This window comes from Biomphalaria glabrata, chromosome 17, assembly GCF_947242115.1.
Source record: "Biomphalaria glabrata chromosome 17, xgBioGlab47.1, whole genome shotgun sequence".
Classification (NCBI taxonomy): Eukaryota; Metazoa; Mollusca; class Gastropoda; family Planorbidae; genus Biomphalaria; species Biomphalaria glabrata.
The window spans coordinates 12347580-12369241 of record NC_074727.1 but is presented as its reverse complement, the minus strand read 5'-3'; the positions used below and the strand labels follow the sequence as shown (position 1 = coordinate 12369241).

At 33.8% G+C, this 21662-nt stretch overlaps 2 protein-coding genes across 2 annotated transcripts; one reads left to right on the top strand and one right to left on the bottom strand.

Moving 5' to 3' along the window:
- The first annotated feature begins 1081 nt into the window (after positions 1-1081).
- Positions 1082-3233, top strand: LOC129923788 (chromatin accessibility complex protein 1-like). The gene is made up of 3 exons (XM_056016474.1): positions 1082-1239; positions 2541-2661; positions 2925-3233. Exons 1-3 carry the CDS (start codon positions 1123-1125, stop codon positions 2996-2998), a joined length of 312 nt encoding a protein of 103 aa, XP_055872449.1. The 5' UTR covers positions 1082-1122; the 3' UTR covers positions 2999-3233.
- A 1665-nt stretch (positions 3234-4898) lies between these two features.
- LOC106071469 (uncharacterized) lies at positions 4899-21141 on the bottom strand. Its single transcript, XM_056016471.1, has 10 exons — positions 19168-21141; positions 17692-17911; positions 16512-16731; positions 15446-15577; positions 14951-15170; positions 13812-13940; positions 13007-13163; positions 12493-12646; positions 9897-10044; positions 4899-9232 (listed from the first exon to the last, which is right to left on the bottom strand). Exons 1-10 carry the CDS (start codon positions 19988-19990, stop codon positions 9051-9053), a joined length of 2385 nt encoding a protein of 794 aa, XP_055872446.1. The 5' UTR covers positions 19991-21141; the 3' UTR covers positions 4899-9050.
- Between the last annotated feature and the right edge of the window lie 521 nt (positions 21142-21662).

Sequence of the window (21662 nt, the reverse complement as noted above, 5' to 3'; positions counted from 1 at the left end):
GAATGCAAGTTTAAGGCTCGTATTAAAATGTAAATTAAACAATATGGATAACCTGAGTTTATAAGACTCATTTAGAATCAAACAGTTTCAAAATTGAGCAAATCGAGTGTTGAAATAGCTAACCAGGTTACATGCTTGTTGAAATATATTATGTTAAGTAAACTCACACATGCATGCCTTCAGTTTTTGAGACATTAACAAATTTTACATAATGATTTTGAGGATAATTAGTGTGATTGGATGCACATGATATGGCATAGCCTAAAATTTGTGGGCCGAATTGTATGGAAATGCTGGGTCTATTTGACACCCAGTCTGCCCCCTATGTAGGCTACGGGAGGGGGGCTATGGTAACCTAGTTTTCCTTTGTTTTTATCGGAAGGAAAAGGGGGTGGGGATCGAGGTTCATCCGCTCTTGCCCTCCAGTTGTTGCCGGTCGTTGTCATGTAGGACCGAACTGCTAGTAGACAACTAGACCGCTGTATGCATATTATATTTTAACTTGAAAAACTTATTTGTGAACAAAACTAAGCGTAGCGACCGTAACCAATCAGGATTTTAGGTTAAATTATCCCCTTTCTCCAGTAGGCCTATTTCAGGTGGCCACGCAGTCCTAGCTGTGATCTACATATTTCGCCACATCCAGCGCAGACGTATATTAGCCGGCCTAACCATTGTCTGCCAGTGGTTGGTTTAGACTTCGGACACTGCTATATTTGTTTGAAGAATAGATGCACCTTAGAAAATGAATAATATGAAAAAAAAAAAAACCACTTGGGCCATAGCGGCGGGAGCTCACATCGTTCCCCCAGTCTGCCCCCAGACCTCCTAGCATGGGAGGGATATCTACTGTCATTTCTCTAACTTCAAAAAAGAACCTAGATCTATTCTTCGGTTTAAAAAAAAAGACTGGCATTTATTACTTTAGTTTTTATAGGCGGGCGTAGGCCCTATATGTGAAAATGTGCTCGCGGACCCTCAGAAAAAAAAAAATGCTACCTCCCTAACCCCCGAAAAAAAAAGTATATATGTATATATATTAGTGCATTAAACTGAACTATATAAATTGTAGATTTATACTTCTCTTTTGTAAGAAATGTTTATAAATATTATCGTTTAAAAATGGTGGACAAGTCACCAAATACGTTGCCTCTAACAAGGGTTAAAACAATAATGAAAAGCTCTCCAGAAGTTTCCAGCATTAGCCTAGAAGCGTTACATTTAACAGGAAAAGCAACGGTAGGTACACATTCATATTTATCCTAGATTCTAAAATAAGAGGTTCTAAAATTTGAATAAAAAGATCAGTAGATTGTTACACTAACACTACTAACAATAAGACTAAGTGTGACTACGTAACAGTAACACTAACACTACATAACTATCATGATAATACTCAACTAGTACAGTAACAATCGACGAATCGTCACTTGAAGACTAAGTAAAGAGTAAACTAAAGACTTATCATCACTTATGTTATGTCCCTTATGACTAAGACTAGATCTAATCTAAGTTAGACTAAGTAACTTTCAAAGTAAGTCATATTATTGTTGACTTTCACAATTATGAGTATTCAGCAAGTCTCAGTTCTGTCTTCTGGCTTTGAGAACTCATGCTTAGGTGCCTTAGCCTTTAGTTTTAGGCTTTCAGGCGGTTAGCTTGATTTAATAAATATAATCCTACCAGATTTTAGGCTCTAAAAGACAAAGACGTCACAAAGATTGAACCCAAAAAGGTCTAACCAGGGCTAAATTGTCTAAATAAAAAGAAAAAATTGCAAAACTTGGATTAAACCTCAAACATAGTAGAGCACCATGACTCTATGTTTATGTATCTAACTCTGTCTCTACTACTACAAAAATTACGATATATATGAATTTCATTTATTTGTCAGTTTGGATATACCCACAGGCAGGTTTTTAATAAATTGCGTAATTTTATTATTTTGCTGTTTCTTTTTATTGTTTAAAATTTCAATTAGAACCACCGAATCACTTTGCCTAGGACCTCCAATTATCTAAGGCCACGCCTGACCTAACCCTTACTTAAAGATAATTTATATCATAAATGTAGATCTAGAGTCTAGATCTAGATCTATATTATATATATCAATTCACTAGGGACAACCATTCCACTCTTTTTTGCTATAAATGTTAACATTTATTTTAGGCAGTTTGATATTGGCCACTGTGATCTGATAGGCAAAAATCTGATATTTTCTTCTATAGATGTATTTATTTACCTTGTACTATTTCTTGTGCAACTACTTTGAAAATATTTAGATCTGTACTTTAATATAAACTTGAGTTAGATTGCTGTCATTCTTCATTTTATTTCTTGGATGTTAGTTAATCCTCTTCATGGGCAAATGTTTGCACCAACACACACACTTATAATAATAATATCTTTATTATCCATAACAAAACATAACTATTGCGATGTATACCGTACCTAAATATCCCAGCAGACAGATTCCAATGTACTGGTATACATATAGACTTCTATATAAAATTATTTCTCTTTTCACATGTATGTTTTAGGAATTGTTTATTCAAGCTTTGGCAAAGTTTTCCTATCAACAAAGTAGCAACAAATCATTTTTACAGTACAATGATCTGGCAGAAATTGTCAATTCTGAAGATACTCTGCAATTTTTACATGGTAATTATTTGTGTATTATTGTTATTTAACGAGTTTTTTTTAATGATAATAATAATAAATGAATCTAAAGAAACCATATTACAAATTTGTTTTAAAAAATATTTGCTGTCTCTTTGAAAAAATTTGTCATTTTGCTATTAGGGTTTAAAAAACAACAACTCAATGTATGAATTTAATACCCTTTTTTTCAAATTTGTTTTTTAAAGCTGTTTATATTTTGATAGTGCCTCTCCCTCTCATTAATACAATATTTTTTATTTCAGACATTGTTCCTCGTAAAATCAAGGCTAAAGAATTTCTAAAATTAATGAAAGATAAACATGATGATGATGAATGACATGTTCAAGAAATGGACATTCGCAAACAAAAAAGTTACTTTGCTTATTAACTTCAGTTTGTGTGTGGATTTCCTTGAGAGAAAAGTGTTACAGAATGTTTGGTAATGAAAGAGCTTTCAGGCAGGCCAAGTTGTATTGGTATTCTGAGTGTGCAATTTGTGTAACTTCTGCATTCATTGATCTTATTTTACATAATGACTGATGAAGAAAATAAAATAATGTTATTGAGATTAATTCTGTTTTATACTATTTATTCAAATCTCATTTTATAAATAGCCTACTTATCAGTTTAGAAGCAACACTTACCCCAGCAGGGTCAGACACCTATTCTTTATGTGGAATGATCACATGCCAAAGGCAATCTTTTTTTTGGGGGGGGAGCTTAGATGAGGATGGTGTAAACATGGTGCCCCTGGAAGCACTATAAAGATCAAATACAGCATTATGGCATATAGCTCACAGCAGAAGGCCTCAGAAAGAGACAGCTGAAGATCTCTCATAAAAGTCAAAAGTCACACATTTGAGACTCAAAGAAGGGCTCTTGGTGTAAAATGTTTTACATGTTTTGGATGTTCCTTTAGAGTTGAAGATAATTTACTTCCTAGTCCAAACCTCCCGTAGGACTACGGGGATAGGAGCGGGCAGGGTTTCAACCCAGGACCATCGATAAGTCAGAATGACATTCCAGCACATGAAAAAAATTAAACTTTGGACCTTCCTGCAGACAGCAGCTTTGTCTGCATTAGATGTGTCAAAATATGCAGGTTGCAACTGGGTTTGTGAGGTCATGTGAAATGCTTCACTCATCATTAATCTTTGAAATTAATTATCATTGATGTTTTAGTAACAGTGCTTATTTTTAACCATAGGAATATAAACAAAAGTCCAACAACTTGTCCTGTTTTTTGTTGTTTTCTTTTACTTTAGTATTTTTCCTGTTTCATTTACCTGAGTCATTCAATTTTTTAAAAATTAAGTGAATATTTTTTTTCTGTCAAAGGCAAGGTAAGATAGTTTGGTCCAAGAAGAAAATAAAAGCTCTGTTAAATTTTTTCTCTACCAAAATTAGAGCTATCAAACATTTCACAAACAAGAGCATAATAATTAGAACTTATTAGAAATATTTTTAATCACATCAAAATATGTAGTTGTTTACTGTTAGGGTTATCAGTTGTTGGTTTTGTTTTATTTATTTTTTACCTAAATAAGTATAATTTTTCAATATTTGAATTGAAGTTAAGCTTACAAAACACATTTCTGTTTACACCTACTTACTCTTTATTTTTCCTAATACATATCAGGATCTTGACTGTCTAAATAAAGGAATTTCATTTCATTTAGAAAACTGCTATTAATCAATTGATGTTCATCTTATGTCTCTGAGACAATGTTCTGGTAATACAATAATCAAGGATTAGAAAAACTAAAATGAAAATTAAATTTTAAACTGTGAAATTTGGAATGAGAATATCAGTAAATCCTTGCATGTCAGGACATCTTAAGTCCACCCAGCTTCAGAAGATAGCTGAAATTCGTTAACGAAATCAGGAAACAAAGAGATGATCACATGGAACCCTTTTAATTGTTCACACTAGAAACTGGTTACTTTTCCACTAAATGGCTAAGCCTTTTCCACTGATGGCTAAACCTTTTCCACTAAATGGCTAAGCCTTTTCCACTAAATGGCTAAACCTTTTCCACTAAATGGCTAAAACTTTTCCACTAAATGGCTAAGTCTCCAAAGAAAAACATTTTTTACACAAATGGAAATGAACTTACTTTTACTTTTATTTTTTAAAACCATAATAAATGCTCCTATAACTAATGTAAATAATAAAGCAATTCTTCATTTAAAGATAATTATGATTTTCAGGCCATTGAGAGACCAAACAGGAGAAAGTCTTTTAAAAAAGATGTTTTAATCAAACTGTTTCACTAATACCATGTCAAGAACTATGTATGTTCCAAATGATGTTTTTATCATTTATATTCTCACAATCACATAAAGAAAATCATTTTCACATAAAGAGAATATTTCCAAAAAATAAAAAAATAAAATAAAACAATTGCACTAACAATGATAGAAATAATTGATAATAATTAACTTTAAAAGATTAATTACGTTAGATATGTTTTATTTAAACTTTGTGTCACTAATACCATGTCAAGAACTATGCATGTTCCAAATGATGTTTTTATCATTTATATTCTCACAATCACATAAAGAAAATCATTTTCATATATAGAGAATATTTCCAAAAAAAAAACAAATAAATAAAATAAAACAATTGCACAAACAGTGATAGAAATAATTGATAATAATTAACTTTAAAAGATTAATTACGTTAGCATTAACAAGGAATTCGGTTCATTACAAAACTAATAAAAAAAATATTTTTTTTACATTGGCAGATATCAATCTATAATTTTATTTCTAAGTTACCACTCACTGACTGATTGATCAAGAGCTCTCTTAAATTGTCAAACGGATTCGCATGAAATTTCGTACACAGATTCCTTTTACCTTCTAGACGGTCACTAATAAGAAATGGTTTTGAAAAATTTGCAATCTGACCACCACAATTCACGAAAAACCACAAGCTTTCTATCAAACCTTTATATTTTATTTTCAATATTTCCCCAAAAGGCTGCAGTATATATATAAAGCATAAATAGAAATAGCTTACAAAGTGCATATTTTTAAAGCAAATTCTTTTCGTTTTTCTAATTTGATATGCCTTACATCATTTCAGCTTCCAAATTGAAGCATCATAATATTATCAAAAGATAATCTAGAGTATTTCTTTTTTTGAGAGAGAAAGAAAGAAATATTTGCAGTGTCTAATACCGTACAAAGCTTGCCTTATAATTTCAAGTTTCAATCAATTGGAGGATGCTAAGCAAATGGGGTTGTCATTGTAATAAAAAAGGTCCGAAAGTGTGAAAGCAGGTGAGTGAGTAATGGTCGAAAAGCAACAGATGGTACATTAAATATTGGAAAGCTGAAATAAAGATTGTAAGCCGGACTAAGAAGATAAATGAAAGTTGTACTACAATTCATGGGCCAAAAGCATGAGGGTGTATGTGTGTCATGGAGGGAGGGACATTATGAAGTGGATTGTTCCAAATCAAGTCAAAAGTTTTATAATGCACAGGGTGAAAAAAAACTAAACTGAGGTTCCAGAGAGAGAAGGAAAGAGAAAGAAAGCAGACCTATGCAATAATTAATGGGCTCATCAAAAGTCTATTAGGGAGATTGTTAAAATGTGGCTCAGTTATTGAAATTTCCAAAAAAAAAAAAAAAGAGAAAAGGATGGAATATTCTGGTCATAATAAATCATATAAAGCTTGGGAACAAATCGATGGGCTAAACCAGTGTCTGTAATGCTAGTATATCAATAAAAGCAGAATTAATTTTCAATTCAAGAAAAGATAACTTAGTCCAAAGCAACTAAGATGACTGTAGACTGAGATAGTGGGGTTAAGTTTGATGGGTCATGTTTATTTAGTGTGTGTGTGTGTACTCTGGAAAGTACAATGGACATCTAAGTAGGCTAGAATAAAAATGTTGACATATTTTTGACTTAGTCTCTAGGTATGAGTAATATGCTATTGACAAGGCAGAATTAGAGATTCTATATAAAGACTTGCATAGTTAGTGATTGGATATTTTAGAAAAAGAAATCTGTAGATAGAAGATATAGAATAGAACTGATCACAATAAAATTTTAAGTTCTTCAAATGAATTAAAGAGTTTTCTATGCTATATACAAGATACATTAGTGTTTTGTACACAATATATAGCCTACAATGGTGGATTGCAGGCAGATTTCAATCTCAGATTCATTATGATAAGCATAAAGCATTTATTTATTTCCTGGCAGTTATTTTCAGCCTATGGTCAAGTATTTTTATATTTAAATATATCTTCTCTAAAAATACTTTTTTATTTTCCGTATTAAAAAAAACATTAATTAAAAAAGGTATAGAGACAGGAGTTGTTTTTTTTTGTTTAACAGGAATACAAATGTTAGTGGCAAACAAACAAAGAAAAATCAAATGTCATGAACTAGAAAATTGAAAAATAAAGTGTTTTGATGCATACCATTGTAGAATGAATTTTATTTAAAGTGTAAAGAAAAAGTGTAAATAAAAAATGTGGACATTTAAAAAAATAAACAATGGACTCAAAACAAATAGTAAGTAACAAAGTATTTCTACAAATATAACATTAATCATTTTAAACACATAAAAACACACTTAATTACATCAGGAAAAAACATTTATAACATAAAGATTGAGTATTTTAAATTGTGTACAAAATGTTGATAGAAATCTAATATTATAATTATGACAAAAAGCTCTTGTTCAGGTCTGTTAGATTTCATTCCAATGCACCAGCTTGTTTTTTTTTTATTAATCAAGTTTCATGTTTTAAAAAAATTAGTGAAACAAAAATGCTTTGAAAAAAAGAAATCAGATTTGTTAAAATGATCATTAACAGTACAGCCATATCACGAGATCCTCATGATTCACAAAAACCTTTCTGTTAGGGGGGTGGGGGAACAGTACCAGAGAAGAAAAAATGAAAAAAAGAAAATGCAGACAAAAAATGGATGGGAAGACAACATTAAGGAATGGATGGACCTGTCAATGAAAGGGCAAAAAACAGAGGAATAGAGAGAGAGATTAAACAGATCATGTGTGGAGCTGTAACAATCCAACAAAATAAGGGACAGCAGAGAAAAAGAGTACCTGCATTACCTAATCAGGTTTAACCAAGTCTGGATGACATGACCTGAAAAGTGGCAAAAATTACAACCACAAATTAAATGTGGGGAAAAAATATGAATATTTTTTTTTAAATTTATCTCGTAATAAAAAAAAACCCACAATGTAAATTGCTTAAGATACCTTTAAACTATTTTAAATAAAGACAGTAGTGTTAATCTTTTGATTTAAAATCAATGTATATATTTTGGACTTTATCTCTGACTAACTAAATAGAAAAAAAAAGGAATTTTCGTTTCCAACAATGGATGAAATTTGAATGCTATTAAATGAGAATATAACTAAAACATTAGGAATGTTTTTTTAATGAAGTGGTTCACAGCATAATGAAAGCATTTGGCTTAATAGCACTGCCTCACAGGCCTGATATGGCCTGTGAAAAATTGGTTTTGTGTGCACTAGGACAATGGTTAACATCACTCTATCAAAAAAATTATTTCTTAAAAATATTCTGATTGATATTCACAAACAAAATATTAAAGGAATAATCAAATTAAGTTTCTGGAAACTTACCAATAAAAAATGAAATGGCTAAAGAAATGTATTTTTTTTATAATGAAATAAAAAGGAAAATTTATATTTTTTGTAAATCAATTCCTTCTTTATGTTCAACTGATATAGTAAAGTACCCATAAACATTTATATTTTATTAGTCATTGAACAAAATGAAAAAAAAATGGGAATCGATACCATGACTTTCATCATATTGGCAAGACACTCTAACTATTTAGCTCAATTGAATCTTGAAATAAATGATTCATTCTTTTTTACTTGTTCTTTAAATCAATTTCCATATTTTGACCATCTTTTTAAATAATGTTTAACAGTAGATATTGAAAAAAAACAAAAAACAATTAAGTTACCTTTATGACAAACAAAAAAACAACCCATTAATTACAAAATTTTGCATACAGTTTGATACATGTGACATGTATATTAAGTCATCCATGCATGCAAAGACTTATCAGTTATAGGTCGCCACATAAAACTTGAAGCTCTGCTCATCTCAAACTTGGGACCCTCAATCAGCAGCTAAAAAAAAAAGGTCCAGGAAGCCCCAAACTAGCAAACATTTCTCTGTAAGAGACCTAAACTCTAAATCACTCAAAACAATGGTATGCATAACGTAATAGAAAAATAGAAATAAAAAAATGTTCCTCTCAATCAAAGGGAAAGCAAATAAAAGTAAGAAATATGTCATGAACTATTATTGCACAGTGTTCCATGAAAACAAAATGACAGAGTGTAAGACTTAAAGGGTTAATGCCACAAAAAATTATCATTCTTCACCAATTTTGCTAGTTCATGGCTGCAAGAGTCTAGTAGCTCGTGAAGAATAATTCTGGTTTCATTTTTCATCGGCCCAGCAATTATTCGCTGCTCAGTTATCCTGGATTTCTCTTCCTCTGCTATTTCTTGCAGGACTTTCTCTTTAAGGGGACCTGTAGATGTTCCATAAGAAGAAAACAAAAATTTAGTTACTCAAAGCAGAGGTTTTGCTAATATTCAGCTCAAAGAAGAAACAAAAGAAAACTGTCACTACTAGGAGGAAATCAAGACCCAACTATAGGGTTTAAAATGACATACTTTATAAATAGCTTGTTGTTAACCTGTTTTACATGTCTTTTTGATGTTTGACTATTTGTTGTTGTGTTTGATGGAGTTATGCATAAATTAAATGCAGAGTTAATGCTGTGAATATGTCTATATTGATTTCTGCCTTTAGTGATGGTTTATACTTATAAATCTATGTGAGAAGTGTATTATCAATTGACTGTGTTTTCACCACTGGTAAATGTGTGGCTATCATGATTCAGTGTAATAATGTTGTAAAATGTTAATACAGTTTAAATTCTTATTTAAGTATTACAGTTATTAAACTGAAAAAAGTTCTTGTCCCAACAAAATGGGATGTTTTAAAAAAAATTATCAATGTCCCAAAGTTTTTTGTTTGACACTTCCAGCTTTACAAGTGCCAAGTAATCGAAAGAGCCCTATCTCTAATTCATTAAATAGTTCTTCCCCCTTCTCACCATTTTTTTTTTCTCCCCTACAGGGTACAAAAAATTTGGTAAAAAGTAAACATTTTAGTTACTGTGCTCTTACCTAGACCTAGAAACTCTATGACGCTCTTCAAAGTATTTTCTGGGTTTATTTTATAGTCCTCTGTTTTGATCAGCAGAAAACTCTCTAAAGGAAAAACTTGCAACCATTCCCTCATAAAAACAGAATAGCAGGCAAAAGGGAGACGCAGCTGGGAAAACAACAAATAAATATTTATTTCATTTTTAATCCTGTAAGAATACAATTTAAAAAAAATAGTGATTAAGAATTAAATAAGATGTACTATAAAAGTGATAAAATATAAAGATGTACACATTTCTAAAATAGGCATGAAGGGAATTTGAAAGAATATTAAGTTGCAATATAATATTTAAGGAGAAACTATTTACTTTAGTTTTATCTACAGTAATTTAAGGTCTCTTCTAAACCAAAAAGAAATGTATCTGGCAAAACTAATACACAGTTCAAGTGGTACTTGCAGAATGTCAAAAAAAAAATATGGCACAAAGGAAGATAGTGTAGCCTTGTGTGTTTGTGTGCATGGAAAGATAAGGGCAGCACTTCTCAAAGTAATGGGCACCCCCAAAATGCATCCTAACTGCGTGTGTGGTGAGGGAAGGGGGTATGAAGCATGTCAATTTATTTTTCAAGGAACCAAACAAAAATATGTATTTTCATTTCAGTTACAAATCCATAACTGAATATCCCTGTCAATGTTTCCCACATCATTTATTTCCTGTCCATATATCTTGATGCTTGGGTCAGAGTAGGCTGGAGTTGGCAAGTATAGGGCTTCTGTCTTTTCTGTGTTTACAATTAATTGCTGTTTAAATGTATTGCTAAAAAGAATTTGTCAAGTGCCCTCTGTTGTCTTCCCCCCCCCCCCCCAAATTTTTTTTCACTAGAGGCAAGTTCCCAATTAAAGCTGTAAAATTTGAGCTAAATAGAAGTTTCTAACACTTATAAGAACATCCCTCTGATAGATCGCAGAGACAGCAAATATCTGAATACACAGTCACAGTTTGAAGTAGGACTCGATAAGTCATAAAACAGATATTATTCTATTTTAACAAAGCTTATATCAACTTACTCTGTCTGTCTGGTAAAAAGTGTGTACACATTATTTCTCCATTCCCGGAACAAGTAAAAAACTTCGCACAATCATTCATTGACATAGACAAGACATGAATCAATTTTTAAAAATTAACCAATCGACAATTAATTGCTGGTAATTAATTATCTTTTTAAATAACAACAAGGGATACTAATACTTAATTATTCACAAATATGGCTAAATTTGTTGGGTTTAGTCCCCTTAAATAAAAGTTAACCCTATTCCTTCCCACGAATTCTCCGATCAAGTTGATACGTTAAACAATTATTTATTGTACCTAACAAAACATGAATCAATAAACAAAAATACTCAATTAGTCAATTAATTATTGGTAATTAAATATTTTGTTTGATATTAAATAAAGAAATAGCTTGTAAATTATTGGTAGATATAATTTTAAGGACAGAGTTCTCCTTTAGATAAGCTTTGTTTTTTTAAAAAAGGATCTACATATATATATATATATAATTCTCTTCATGGCTCAAGAGTTTGAAAACCAAGTAATGGAAAGATCACTCTTTTATTTTTGCAAGTCGGACAGACTAGAGTTACCCTACGTAATTTTAGAGGCGAAAAAAAAAGAGGGGGGGGGGGGGAGAACAAGTAGTATTCACCTATCACTAAATAGCAGGGCCGGACTTAACCATTATGACCAAGAAGTCATGGAAAGAGAACAAGAAATCTACTCTGTATTCACCCGTCACTAAATAGCTGGCCGGACTTAACCATTGTGGGGCCCAATGTGAAATGGATTTCGTGGGGCTCAGTTTGGGTAGGGATACAGATAATAAGTGAAAATTAAGAGTTTGTATTAGAAAATATATTTGTCTTTTCATTTTATTCATTCTTTACTACGTACAGAATTACTACACAAGCCTTGCGTGTAGCGAAGTCATTCAGTATATCATAAGAATTCAATTTCCTACATTGATCACGTTCAATAGCAAGAATTACCAAATGTTTCAATCTATCTTTGAGAATTGTTGACCTCAAGTAATTCTTCATTAGTTTGAGTCGCGAGAAGCTTCTTTCACTAATTCCACAATTACGAGTATTGCATAATGCCGTTTTTTTATCGCGCGTAGGATTTTCCATATTGAATGACACCCCAAAATGACAATTTTTGTGTATATATGTCAGGAATTTGTATGAGTTTTCGAAAGATTTTAATAATTTCCGGATATTTCCAGGACGTTTTAATATATTTTGCAATTTCAGGAAATTTCTTGGAGCTCCTGGTAAATCATGAGGTCGCGGGAAATCTGTTATAAATTATAAAATGGTCTAATTTAATAATTTATACACCTAGAATTTATACACCTAGAATTAGCGCGGGTCCTATGAAAGTGCGGGGCACACTGCGGACACATAGGTTGCAGTGGCTTAAGGCGGGCCCTACAAAATATGCTATGCCGCCGGTCGACTAGTTTTTTTAAATATTTTGCTTGTTTAATAATTAACTTTAAGAATGCAGCATAAATATACACTATGCAGTAAAAACATAATAAATCTTAAAAAACATACTGGAAGTTTAACATATAGCTCGTGGTCATAAAAGCAATGCACCAATCCAAATGTTTGAACACAATCATGAAGCAAGTCAATGGCGACCAGCACATCATTGTGAAAGTCCAGTGACGTCAGGCCACCACCCACAAAGAAGTAATCTGAATAAAGTCTGGTGATGAGAGACACAAATATATTGAAAAACCGTCTGGTGAAGACAGCACAAACAAAACATTGAAAATGCCATAGTCTTTGGTGCATGGTGGTAAAGACAGTCAACAGATGAACATTTTAAACCTTAACAATAGTGTTGATAATGGGAAGTTGGATAGCATTAAATTTGGTGATGAGATTATTGTGACATCTCACCTTAGCCACTCTGCTATTGTGGTATCACTTTGAACCACAAGGGTGCTCATTGGTTTGACACTGTGATAGCATTATAACATCCAGTTTGACAACAAACATGGAAATAAAACTAACTATTGTGAATTAGAAATAAAAAAATCCTTTAGAAAAAGTCCTAAGTTACCTGTCTATAGGATCTCTAAACATTATGATAAACTTTGGTTTGTCATAGAAATGCTTCATCAAATGAGGAGTTATTACACGTGGGATATTAGAATCACGATTCTGGCTGATGCTGCTCCAACCTCGAAAATCCCAAAAATCTGGTGGGGATGCATCTCCTAGGGAAATATTAGAAAAGTGGATTTCATTTCATTTCTACAGCTCAAAACAAAATAACTATCATCACTATTAAATGTTTTTTACAAAAATAAAACTTGGAACTGAACAACCAACTACATTTGGGAAAAGAGCCAGGTTTTAAATTAAATGTTTAGAAAATACATGGTCAAGCCTACAAATGGACATAGAAGTAAAGAAAATTTTTAATTGAGTCATACGTGCTTTCTGAACCTTGCAAACTAGAAATCTAGAATCAAAGTTAAAGAAATATTTCCTTTTGAAACATGAATACCTAAAAGCAAAGACAAATAGAGGCAGATAAGGAAATGTAGATCATAAACTACAAAAGTAATCATTGCAGCAATGAAAAACTGAAACCTTAACATTAAAGTAATAAAATGTCAGAACTCCCCCCCCCCCAACCACAAACACAAAAGATTCTACAAAATATTCAATACCAAACAATAGATATTTTCTTATATGCTGCACTTTTAAGGAGCTCTTATGACCTCAACTCTAATAAGGATTGAATCCAAACAAATTTCTTTACATATTGCTTAATTCTTAGCTTTATATCATCATATCACAATTAAACATTTGAGAAGCATTGCTATAAGGCCTAGTTAAAATATGCATATATACTAAACCTGTTATAATGATCTGATGGTGCAAGTTTTCATTTTCAATGGACTTCTCTATTATTCTGGCTGTGTCCTGAAACAGGTCAACATACCGATTGAAGCTCCACAACTCTCCCCTGGAGTAACCATTATAGCCTAAAGATAAACAAAATAAAATATTGATTACAATATTTCATTTTTTTTTTCAGTAAAGATCCATTAGTTTTAGTTGAACAAACTACATTGAAATGGTTGCACTTATAATATAAAACCGTATATTGTAAGGGAACTCTGGGGTTGAGTTCTTTACTACATACATATGGCTCGATGATCTAGGGTATGATTCTCACATGCAGACCTTAACATGTGTAAATATTACAAAGTATCACTCAACGAAGGAGTATAAAATTAGTATTTATTTACAGTCAACAGCAAGTACACATATAATATTCAATGCGTAATCATCAATAACTGACATACTAAAATGTGCCCAACTGACATACTACAGGGCGCTTAGACTAGATTCATTGAACAAAAGGCTATCAATGCCATACATAATATTACCCACAAATAGTCAGTTCTCATACATAACAATGAATAGAAATATCAGTTATAACATCTCCTTACGCTAGGCAATAAACTGGTAAACAAAACACAAGCACCCTACTCAGACCAGGTCAGCTCTCCATCTGCTAGACTGACCGCTAGAAACCTAATTGTCCCCCCTTGAAAATCCAGTGATAAAAACAATTCACACACCAACCAACAAAATAAACAAACACACACACAATCTCACATCTTACACACCCCCACTCTTGACAATATATTATTTCAAAGGTTGACATGGCCAGGGGGTGCCATTGGGGATAAGCTCCCATTGTCTATAAAATACTCCTAGATAGATACTAAGCCCGACAAAACTGCTGTTACTAACAGGTGAAGGCGGATACCTGGCGCCACAAAACTGAGAACTTCGGGCAGATGGAGCTTGTCAGCCTAGTAAGGCAATTCATCTATGAGAGGGGTACTCTGACTTCAAACCCTATATATAATATAGATATAGCCTTATATATAATTAGGTCATAAGAAAGTTGCTTGAAGCTTATGCATCATTTCTTTTCCCAACTAATAGTTTGTCCCCAGCAGTGATAAGAAGTAAGACCTACCATATCTCCTCCAGGACCACCACAAGGCTTCCTTGTGTAGCATGCCATCATTGGCAATAAGATGGGGATGAGACAGAAGTCTGTTCCAGAGATCAGTGGTTCCAGATTTGGCACAACCAAGGATGTGAAAGTAGGGCAGACACCTAAGTTTCTTTTCATCCATTCCTCCATTAGAGTACCAGCAGGGATTTTTGATGTGACTGAGGTACTTAGGCTTCTCCTGAGCAAGAGAGATGCATAAAAATTTTGGTAAAGAATGAATACAGGTTAAACCTCTGAGTTATTTATCCATTTCCCAATGATAGCAGATGACTTAACCTCTTAACTTCCACTGCAAAATTAAAATGACAACTTTAAGAAGCATTTGTAAACATAAAGCCTGAACAGTCTAACAAGCTTGTTTTATTAAACTGTCTAGATATTCACATCTGGCAACAAAATATTTCTATTTTATCACACCATTATGAACATCTACAAAAACTCTGCTCTACTTACAATACATAAGAGATCTTCCACTTCATTGCCTTTCAGGTCACCTTTACATAGAGGTGGGTCAGTCAGTTTAGGAAGACAGTTCTTCTCGCTGACCATTTCCTGTCTGAGGTAACTAATCTTAGCCATCAGCTCCTGGGACAAAATGGAGAAAAAAAATTGACTGGTGAAAATTTAACTCATAAGTGATTAAAGAAAGTTGTTATAACAAGGACTGTGTTAGCCAATTTCAACCAGTTAAGTAATTTACTTGTTTGTCTCTACTGATGCAATTTGAGTGTGCAACATAAATCAAAATGTCATATCCTTTAGTAAATGGTCCAATTATCAGTTGTTTCTACCGTCCTTATCAATCAAAATAATTATTTCATCATGCTTATTCTAAAATTGAATTTACTTTAGCAAGTAAATCACAAGACTAAATAAAGAACATGCTTGTGAAATTCTAATTTAGAATCTAGAATAACCCATTAATATTCCTTTTTACATTGTCATTTATTTTGGAGAGAAGTATGTAGTATTGTCTCCCCTACTAATATGACATAAACAAGTTTAAAAGTGCCTATATGCCTCTACTAGAACAGGCCGAAAAAACACAAGAGTAAAATATGTTTTCCTTGACTTTAATGCTTTCAAACTCAATTCATAAACAAATATGAATCACTTGTACAAATAGAATAATAAATGGACGGGCCTAAAGTATTATCATTGAATCAATATAGCACAGTGAAGATACTGACAATCAATAACTATCAATCACAGAATACAGAACACTGAACAGTGACCCCCATAGCTAACACTAAGTTCCTTATAAAGTCTCCTGCTAAGACTTTTTGTATTGTTTACATCATTGTTAGTCTTTTCTTTAAGCTTCTTAAACTTCTATCTCAACCTTCTATCTTTTTCTAACTATGTCTAAATTACATTTGTTTACATCTCTATCGCTCCAAGGGAATATAAAAACATTGATATACTGATCATGTTCATTCATATCTTTGCCGGCTACTCATCTTTCTCCTATGACAAACATAACATACACAGACAATGCTCACACACACACACAACTCACCTCCATATGTACCACTGGTGTTAGGGTATGATTCTGCCAGTCATACGTCTTCATCAAGCTTATGACATGAGACACTTGCTTCCATGACAAAGTGGACTGCCCTTCCTCTTTGTTGTTCTCATTTCTCAGTGAGGCTTTCTCCTTCCAGTGATTCCTCTGTCTGTTGTTATTCTTCTTCCCCGGTTGCGGCCCATCTTCATCCTTGGGCAATAGATTGTCTCTGCATGTCATGGTACAGATGTTTTGAATCTAATGTTTTTATTTCAGTGAGGGGTAGGGGAAGTGGGATGCTAGATAATGCTAGCTAGATAATGGATTATCTTTTAAATGGTAACAAAACCAGATGCCAGGTTTAATTAATGTCAAAGTGCCAAACACTTGTTAATGTAAGCTGCTGGGGTTATTGCACAGAAGATATTGAATCATTTTAACAGGTATAGCAGGTAAAACAGGCCTAAAGCTATCAAGGGGGCACTCCTATCTAAATAGATCAGTAGAAACTAGAAAGGCCAACAGACAGACATTGTAAAGGTTATTAGAATCATTTGTTTGCTTTTTACGTTCTTTAAGAACTTTTTTTTTAACAGAAGATTGTTTTGTTTATTTCATTTGTGTAATAACTAGAAGTGGGAAGTTTGTTCTCTTAATTCAATTAGAAAATGGTTTATAAACTTTTCTTTAATATAGAACTATGAATGCTATAGAATTATGTTATTTATTTGCAAGCATGTTATGGTGGATCAAATTAATGTAATCATTCAAACAAACATTTTGATAAACTTAAGGAAAGTTATATACCGGTACTAATTTATGACAAGTAACTGCTAGTTTAAAAACAACAATACAGATATTCTCACATCGTTACAAAATAGTCTAGCTCTGAGGTTTGGATAAAACAAATGATAAAGGGTACCCCTTTCAGACATTGGGATCTATGGAAGCAGTTGATGTAAAGCTCATGGTTTCTATGGCATGGTGACCAACCTTCTTATTTCCCCAACATAAGTCAGAAAACCATTTAGTTGGATGAATTCAGGGGTATCCTAAAAATCCTGAATCAAATACCTGCCTTCAATAGGCTTTTACCATTTTGCCAACATGTACCCAAACTAAATCAAAGCTGGTTTTAAACCCAGATAAGCAACAGATTAATGATAAATAAAGAAAAAATCTTTGATACCTGAGGTTGTCTTTGTTTGGCACAGGGTCATCCTTGTACTGAGTTAATCTGGTCAGTTTTCCTGCACTGCTCACATGACTTAGGTACAGAAAAGTGGACAGGAGAACAGACACAACCACCAGGATAGCAATAAAACTGAAACGGGGACTGCGGAGGTGAAACACCCGCCAGAGCAGTGACAACACATAGCATCTGGATTTATCCTTTAAAAATCGAGGACCTAGACAAAAAAACAAAAAACAATTAAGACAAACTATATCAACAAAATTTAGACTTGAGACTATTACAGCCTTCATTTAAGTCTCAAATAACTTGAAAATAAGTTTCTGCAGATAGATGAAAATTATGTAAAATTAAATTAACCACTTTGCCTAAAGCCAGAAATTTGTGGTAGCTACTTACAACTTTGAGCCAGACACATTTATAAAATCAAATCAAACACATACAATGTTTTAAATTTTATTTTAAACAAAAGTTATAGTTTGATATACACTCCTCCAACAAAATGTTGTTTTTTACAAAGCTTATATCAACTCACTCTGTCTGGTAAAAAGTTTGTAATCTCGGATCAAGCTGACATTTCGCACAATTATTTCTTTTATCTGACAACACAAAAAAAATTAATAAATAAAGTAACCAATTAGTTAATTAACTATTCATTGGTAATTAATTATTTTGTTTGGTATCTCGAACAAGGGAAAGATTATGTACTTAATAAGCTAAATTAGTCCCCTTTATAAATTATCACTCTAAATTTAAGCAAACAATATATAATTATAAAATCTTTTCTAGTCTTAAGTATCTCACTAGCAGATATCAGCCCAATGAGGCGTGAGCCATGAGTTAAAAGTCAGGTTGTTCCCCTTTTTTAAAATTTACTTTTTTGTAAATGCTTTTAAAAAACACAGTTAAATCCACCCACATATCCCTTTCTGTCTTCCCATACCCTTTCCCAACTGATCCAGATAGCATACTGCTGAAAGCATGAAATAGCGCTAAACAATAATAAAGTTTGAGAAACTCTGCTTTAATAGACAAAAGAGTGGTGATAACATCTCACTTAAATTAAAGACAGACTTGAGTAAGGCCTACAGAATGAATGGCTGCCTGGTCGTGCGGTTTGCGCGCTGGACTGTCGTTCAGATTTATCGATGGTCCAGGGTTCAAACCCTGCCCGCTCCCATCCCCCGTCGTCCTGCGGGAGGTTTGGACTAGGAAGTAAACAATCTTCAACTCTGAAGGAACATCCGAAACATGTAAAACATTTTACAAACAGTAAAAAAAAAAAGATATAATATTTCGATCATTTTTCTAACATCAAAGCAAAGAACAGACACAGGATAAATGATTAAATGTATTATTAGATGTAGTATATAGATTTAGAGCGTAGATCTAATCTTGTCTATAAATTTTTGTCTTCAAAAACAATTCCTTTATTCTTTGAATCTTTTTGGTCTAAAACAAATGTACTCGTACCATGTTCCGAAGGAAGAAAACAGCTCTCCGTGAATGATGACAATGAATCTATCAGCCAAGCATCTGCACGTGAAAGTAATCTACAAACGACACACAGACCCGTTAAACTTCGACCAATTAGAAACGCGATGCCAGTGTTTGCGGCGCGAGCAAGTCGCAAGACAATCCAGCACAATTGCTTTAGCAGCCGATTAACAGTTTCCAGCGCAGATGGATAGTTGGATCGGATCTTCCCGACGTAGAGGCAGAAAAGATTATTTCCGGCCCAACAGATCGGTCTTAATGGACACGTAATCAATTGTCGAAGAATAATCCATTGATCCCTCAATTCACAGCATGTTTGCACGAATCGTCTCGCCAAAGTTATACATTTCAGAAGCAAAGCGCAGAGAGACAACGATGTTAGGAACCGACATCTGCCCAGTGTATGTTGGCATGTGTTATGAATAATAACAGGTATTTGCAATCGCAAGCAGAGCAGAACCTGTATACTTTTACTGAATCCGTTAGTAAGAAGCCAAGAAAGCATGTCCATTAATCGATGAGCGACGACGCGTCCTATTCGCAAGGCGTTGGCGGCGTCAGGAGCCCCAGACGAAGAAGATGTCAGAGGAATCAAGATTCGAAGAGACGGAAGCTGATTTAACAGCCTTTCCCCAAAACGAACGCCAGCTCCAAAAACGAAAGCGACAATCTGTCGAAGACTGACTAAAGCAATCAGCAGCCACAACACTAAGGCTCGAGCTACAACGGCACAAACGTCGCACACCTCCACTTTCTCCGCCCTCGTTGACGTGACGTCATGGGAATTTTCCGTTTCCATTTTTAAATTTGATTGAACTTCTCATATGCCATTATAATTTAACTCTTCTGTCTGTGTGTAGCAGGGATTGGGAATAGGAGGAGTAGGACACAAAAATATTTACAGGGGATAAACCGGTGGGGGGAGGGGGAATCAAAGGGCGGTTGTGTCTTTCCATAGCGTGGTAGGCCTAAGGGTTGGGGATGGATGTAGATCTATTTAAAATTGTACTTAATACCCCGCTCAATGGATTTCCTTTCAACACATTGTTTGCATATACAAATCACAGGAATACGCCTATAGGGCCTACGGTGTCAGCATAGCAAATAACAAAAGGCGTCAGTTTCCTCTAGTGTTGCGTACTTCGCCTGAGAAAACGACAACTTCATCAAGCGAAAACAGTTCACCGTAAACACGGGGACCACTGTTTTGTTAGTACCGGTACGAGGTTCTGCCCAAGCATATAGTCTCTCGCCAGCATAGAGGTCTAGATCTAGTAATCCGAACATAGAAAGCGAATGAAAGGAGGACTTAGCGGATCTGCTCTACAATTCTATTTACACAAGTGCAGCACACTTCTCAGACGGTAGGTCCCCCTTACGACACGATCTGCACATCTCACTACAGCAGTGTTAAAAGGTGTATCAGCACATCGTCTCGATACATCACACACAGTGTATAAAGTGACTGACACAATTATTATTATTTTTGCATTGGCCGCACCATCTTCTTGTAGAAAACATCACCAACATTTGGTATTGAGCGTTATCACTGTATGTAACGTATAGATCTACACGTGTCACACATTGACATATGGAAATATTTCGTGGCGTAAAGAATAGAAACACAAAGGAGCATAACAGAAAAACAAAATGTCCATCAAAAAAAAATAAAATAAAGATTTTCGTTGCCTGCTGTACACTGTTTTCAAAAGTCAATCCAGCAGTTTAAAATCGTCGAGAATGACAAACAGATGTTAATAGTTGCTAAATAAAATAAAGTCTTTGGTAAACAAATCTTGGTTGAAAATAAACCCTACAACGCAACTGATGTACTTTATAACAAATGCACTACACCGCACGTGATATTTACTGCGTTAGTGAATTTTCAAATAGAGTATACGTCAAATAATAATCATTTAATAAATTCCAGCTAAACTATCAGCTTGTTAACTACACTGTGCGATTAGTCTCCCCCCCCCCCAACTCTGATCATAGAGCCTACGTCTGCTTGGCCAAGCCTCACCCACTCGTCCTCGTCACCGAGTGAACAAATGAAGGATCCTAAAAACTATCAATTATTATCTTTTAACACTTTAAAATGATCCCCAAGATGTCGAGCGCCTCTTCGCTGACTGTCATTTATTGGTGCACGATAGAGGTTCTTAAATTGATGCCTAGCAGAGAGGATTGGGGGGGGGGGGTGAGAGCACAAATTTAGTAGAGTTATTCTGTCTCCTGCTGAGATACCGTGAGTTGAAATTGTACTAAGCAAGGCTTCTAGAAGCTGTATTTACACATCGGCAACAAAAGCTCTAGCTTAAGGCCTACACTTGCTAGGGGGCCCCCTAAAATGGTTACCGTACAGGTATATTTTCAATCATTTCTGAGAAAGAGCAAACGAATCTGGCACTGGGTCGATATGTTATTGTTCATGGACATCTTTCCCCTAATGCCCAACCATCTTTTAAAAG

What these genes read in the sequence shown, in the direction of transcription:
- LOC106071469 (XM_056016471.1), bottom strand. Translation starts at nt 19,990, where the DNA reads ATGGAAACGGAAAATTCCCATGACGTCACGTCAACGAGGGCGGAGAAA. An exon ending in TGGAAGATCTCTTATGTATT is followed by an intron (nt 15,171 to 15,445) that starts GTAAGTAGAGCA and finishes TCTCTTGCTCAG; the next exon opens with GAGAAGCCTAAGTACCTCAG. An exon ending in TTTAGAGATCCTATAGACAG is followed by an intron (nt 12,647 to 13,006) that starts GTAACTTAGGAC and finishes TCTCATCACCAG; the next exon opens with ACTTTATTCAGATTACTTCT.
- LOC129923788 (XM_056016474.1), top strand. Translation starts at nt 1,123, where the DNA reads ATGGTGGACAAGTCACCAAATACGTTGCCTCTAACAAGGGTTAAAACA. An exon ending in ATTTAACAGGAAAAGCAACG is followed by an intron (nt 1,240 to 2,540) that starts GTAGGTACACAT and finishes TGTATGTTTTAG; the next exon opens with GAATTGTTTATTCAAGCTTT. An exon ending in TACTCTGCAATTTTTACATG is followed by an intron (nt 2,662 to 2,924) that starts GTAATTATTTGT and finishes TTTTTATTTCAG; the next exon opens with ACATTGTTCCTCGTAAAATC.